The following is a 2,500-nucleotide window of genomic DNA, read 5'->3' as shown; positions in this document are numbered from 1 at the left end:
GTTAAGTCGATTTAAAAATTTTAAGTGACAATTTTGACTTTTTTTATGACATGATTTTGATCATTGATCACATTTTTATGTCTTGAGTAAGATTTATCAAATCAATATTATGACAAAGTAATCATTTAAACTTTTGAAACTCATAATTATGACTTGAGTTAGTGTCACATCAGGTGAAAGTTCAAGAGAAGAACAACATCACTGCACGCGGGTCATCGCAGGAGTTTAATATTTCCATAAACAGAACAATCACGACCCTGAACGCACACAAGACATTTGCATATTCGATTTAATGTTCACTCATATGCAATATTACCGGTGTCAGATGTCAGATGTTTATGATGCAGAACACACACGATGCTCGAACACACTCGTTTGAAAACCTGTTTTTATGCCATCATTTTGACAATCTAATCAAACTGGCGTCTAAATCTATAAAGAATAAGTAAGTACCAAGATTAAAATGTCAAATAAATTACGGTAGATTAAAAATAAATAAATGTATAAAAAATGTAAATAAAATATAACAAAAAAGTATTTAGATAATATACAAAAAATAATTAACATGAGATTATAGTCAAATTAGTCACTTACACACACACACACACACACACACACAGAAGAATGCAGAATATTGGACCTTACAAGAGAATCATTCTAAATTATTAAATGTTTATAAAAGATAGATGTGTTTTACGTTTAGAAGGTACACAGTGTGTGTGTGTGTGTGTGTGAGTAAGTGAATGAGTGTGTGTGTGTTTCTGAGTCACATGACTCTACACAGCTCTGCGCTGGCTGGTGTGTGTGTGTGAGAGAGTCACATGACTGCACGGCTCTGCGGTGTGTGTGTGTGTGTGTGTGTGAGAGAGTCACATGACTCTGCACGGCTCTGCGCTGGCTGGTGTGTGTGTGTGTGTGTGAGAGAGTCACATGATTGCATGGCTCGCGCTGGCTGGCGTGTGTGTGTGTGTGTGTGAGAGTCACATGACTGCACGGCTCGCGCTGGCTGGCGTGTGTGTGTGTGTGTGAGAGAGTCACATGACTCTGCACGGCTCTGCGGTGTGTGTGTGTGTGTGAGAGAGTCACATGACTCTGCACGGCTCTGTGCTGGCTGGTGTGTGTGTGTGTGTGTGAGAGAGTCACATGACTCGGCACGGCTCTGCGGTGTGTGTGTGTGTGTGTTTGCGGAGGAAGGCTCTGATCACACTGAAGCTGTCGTCTCCATCATCAGCGTCGGGCCGAACCATCTTGCCCAGATCTCGGGGGAGACACACTTTCCCCCCCGCCGCACGCACGCGCTCCCGGTCCTCGGCATTCTGGGACGTGTAGAAGAGAACACACACATGAGAAACATCACAGTCAAATATAGAGGATTGATTTGAATTGATTCTCATTTAGATTTTAAATCCCAAGATCGATCATCTCTTCCTCTTCAAGTTTCCAATCCTGTCAGTTTCATCAGTAAGTGTGTGTGTGTGTGTGTGTGTGTGTGTGTGTGTGTGTGTGTGTGTGTGTGTGTGTGTGTGTGTGACAGAAGAACCGGTCATCTCTTCCTCTACTAGTTAAATAAACATGATGAACATCAGAAGGAATGTTGACAGGTTCAGAACATCTTCCTGACGTCCACCGTGTCTCGTGTGATCCACCAATCAGTGTGTCCGTCGTCAGGAGAACAGCGATGACGTCACAGCGCCAGATTTAAAGTTCTCAGACCATAACCCGACCGCTGGGAGATCAGCTCTACAGGAGCGTCTCAGGTGTGCACTAGATTACATATCCAGATTTGACTCAGTCTGGCCTTCAGTATCTACTGTACGTTTGGATGAATCCATCATGTTGGATGTTGAAGAGCTTGAGCATTTAAAGCGACAGGCGCCATAAACCGCGGCGCTAATGATGAACCGAGCATTATCGTGCGGCACACGCTGATATAGTTCTCGTTGTGAAAGAGTGTGATGTTGTGTGATATGTGCGGTGTGTGCGGTGTGTGTCACCTTGGTCAGCTGGTACTTGCTCCTGAAGTGTAGCCTCATCGCTGCTCTCTCCGCGTTCTTCTGCGCGTGCATCGCCTCACGAAGCTTCCTGTAGAGCGGGGAGAGCGTAGCGTTAGAGTCGCTCGCAGCGAGCCAATCAACAGCCTTCACCTCAATCCAGCCAATCAACAGCCTCCACCTCAATCCAGCCAATCAACAGCCTCCACCTGAACTGAAGATCTGCTGATTTTCTGACCTGATGTCTTCACAACATTTAAAGTCCCCCAGTAAACTCATCTCTGGTCACCAAAAGGACATGTTTAAACGTTTTTTTTTCATTGATTCCTTCATGCCTTAAAATATCTTGAATGTAACTCGACACCCTTGCCTCATTTAGTATTCGCGGCGGTTCTATGAATATGCAAATGAGCCCCGCCTCCACTCACTCACTCAGAGATCCACTGGTGGACGATCACACGTTGATCTGATTGGTCAAGGTAGTGTGTGACGTCAGAAACACCAGCGAT

General features: G+C 44.6%; 1 protein-coding gene across 2 annotated transcripts in view; it reads right to left on the bottom strand.

Annotated features, from left to right (window-relative positions):
- Positions 1-136: 136 nt before the first annotated feature.
- LOC307005274 (complexin-3-like) overlaps positions 137-2,500 on the bottom strand; it is a 4,331-nt gene continuing 1,967 nt past the window's right edge. For both annotated transcript variants that reach the window (XM_079625263.1, XM_079625264.1), the window contains exons 3-4: positions 1,995-2,082; positions 137-1,316 (exon numbers count right to left, since the gene is read on the bottom strand). In XM_079625263.1, the coding sequence (XP_079481389.1) occupies positions 1,140-1,316; positions 1,995-2,082 (265 nt within the window). In that variant the 3' untranslated portion in view covers positions 137-1,139. The remainder of the gene's footprint in view (positions 1,317-1,994; positions 2,083-2,500) is intronic.

Source organism: Phoxinus phoxinus (genome assembly GCF_949152265.1).
Source record: "Phoxinus phoxinus genome assembly, chromosome: 10".
Lineage (NCBI taxonomy): Eukaryota > Metazoa > Chordata > Actinopteri > Cypriniformes > Leuciscidae > Phoxinus > Phoxinus phoxinus.
The sequence above is the reverse complement of the archived record's forward strand: the minus strand, read 5'-3'. Positions and strand labels throughout refer to the sequence as shown.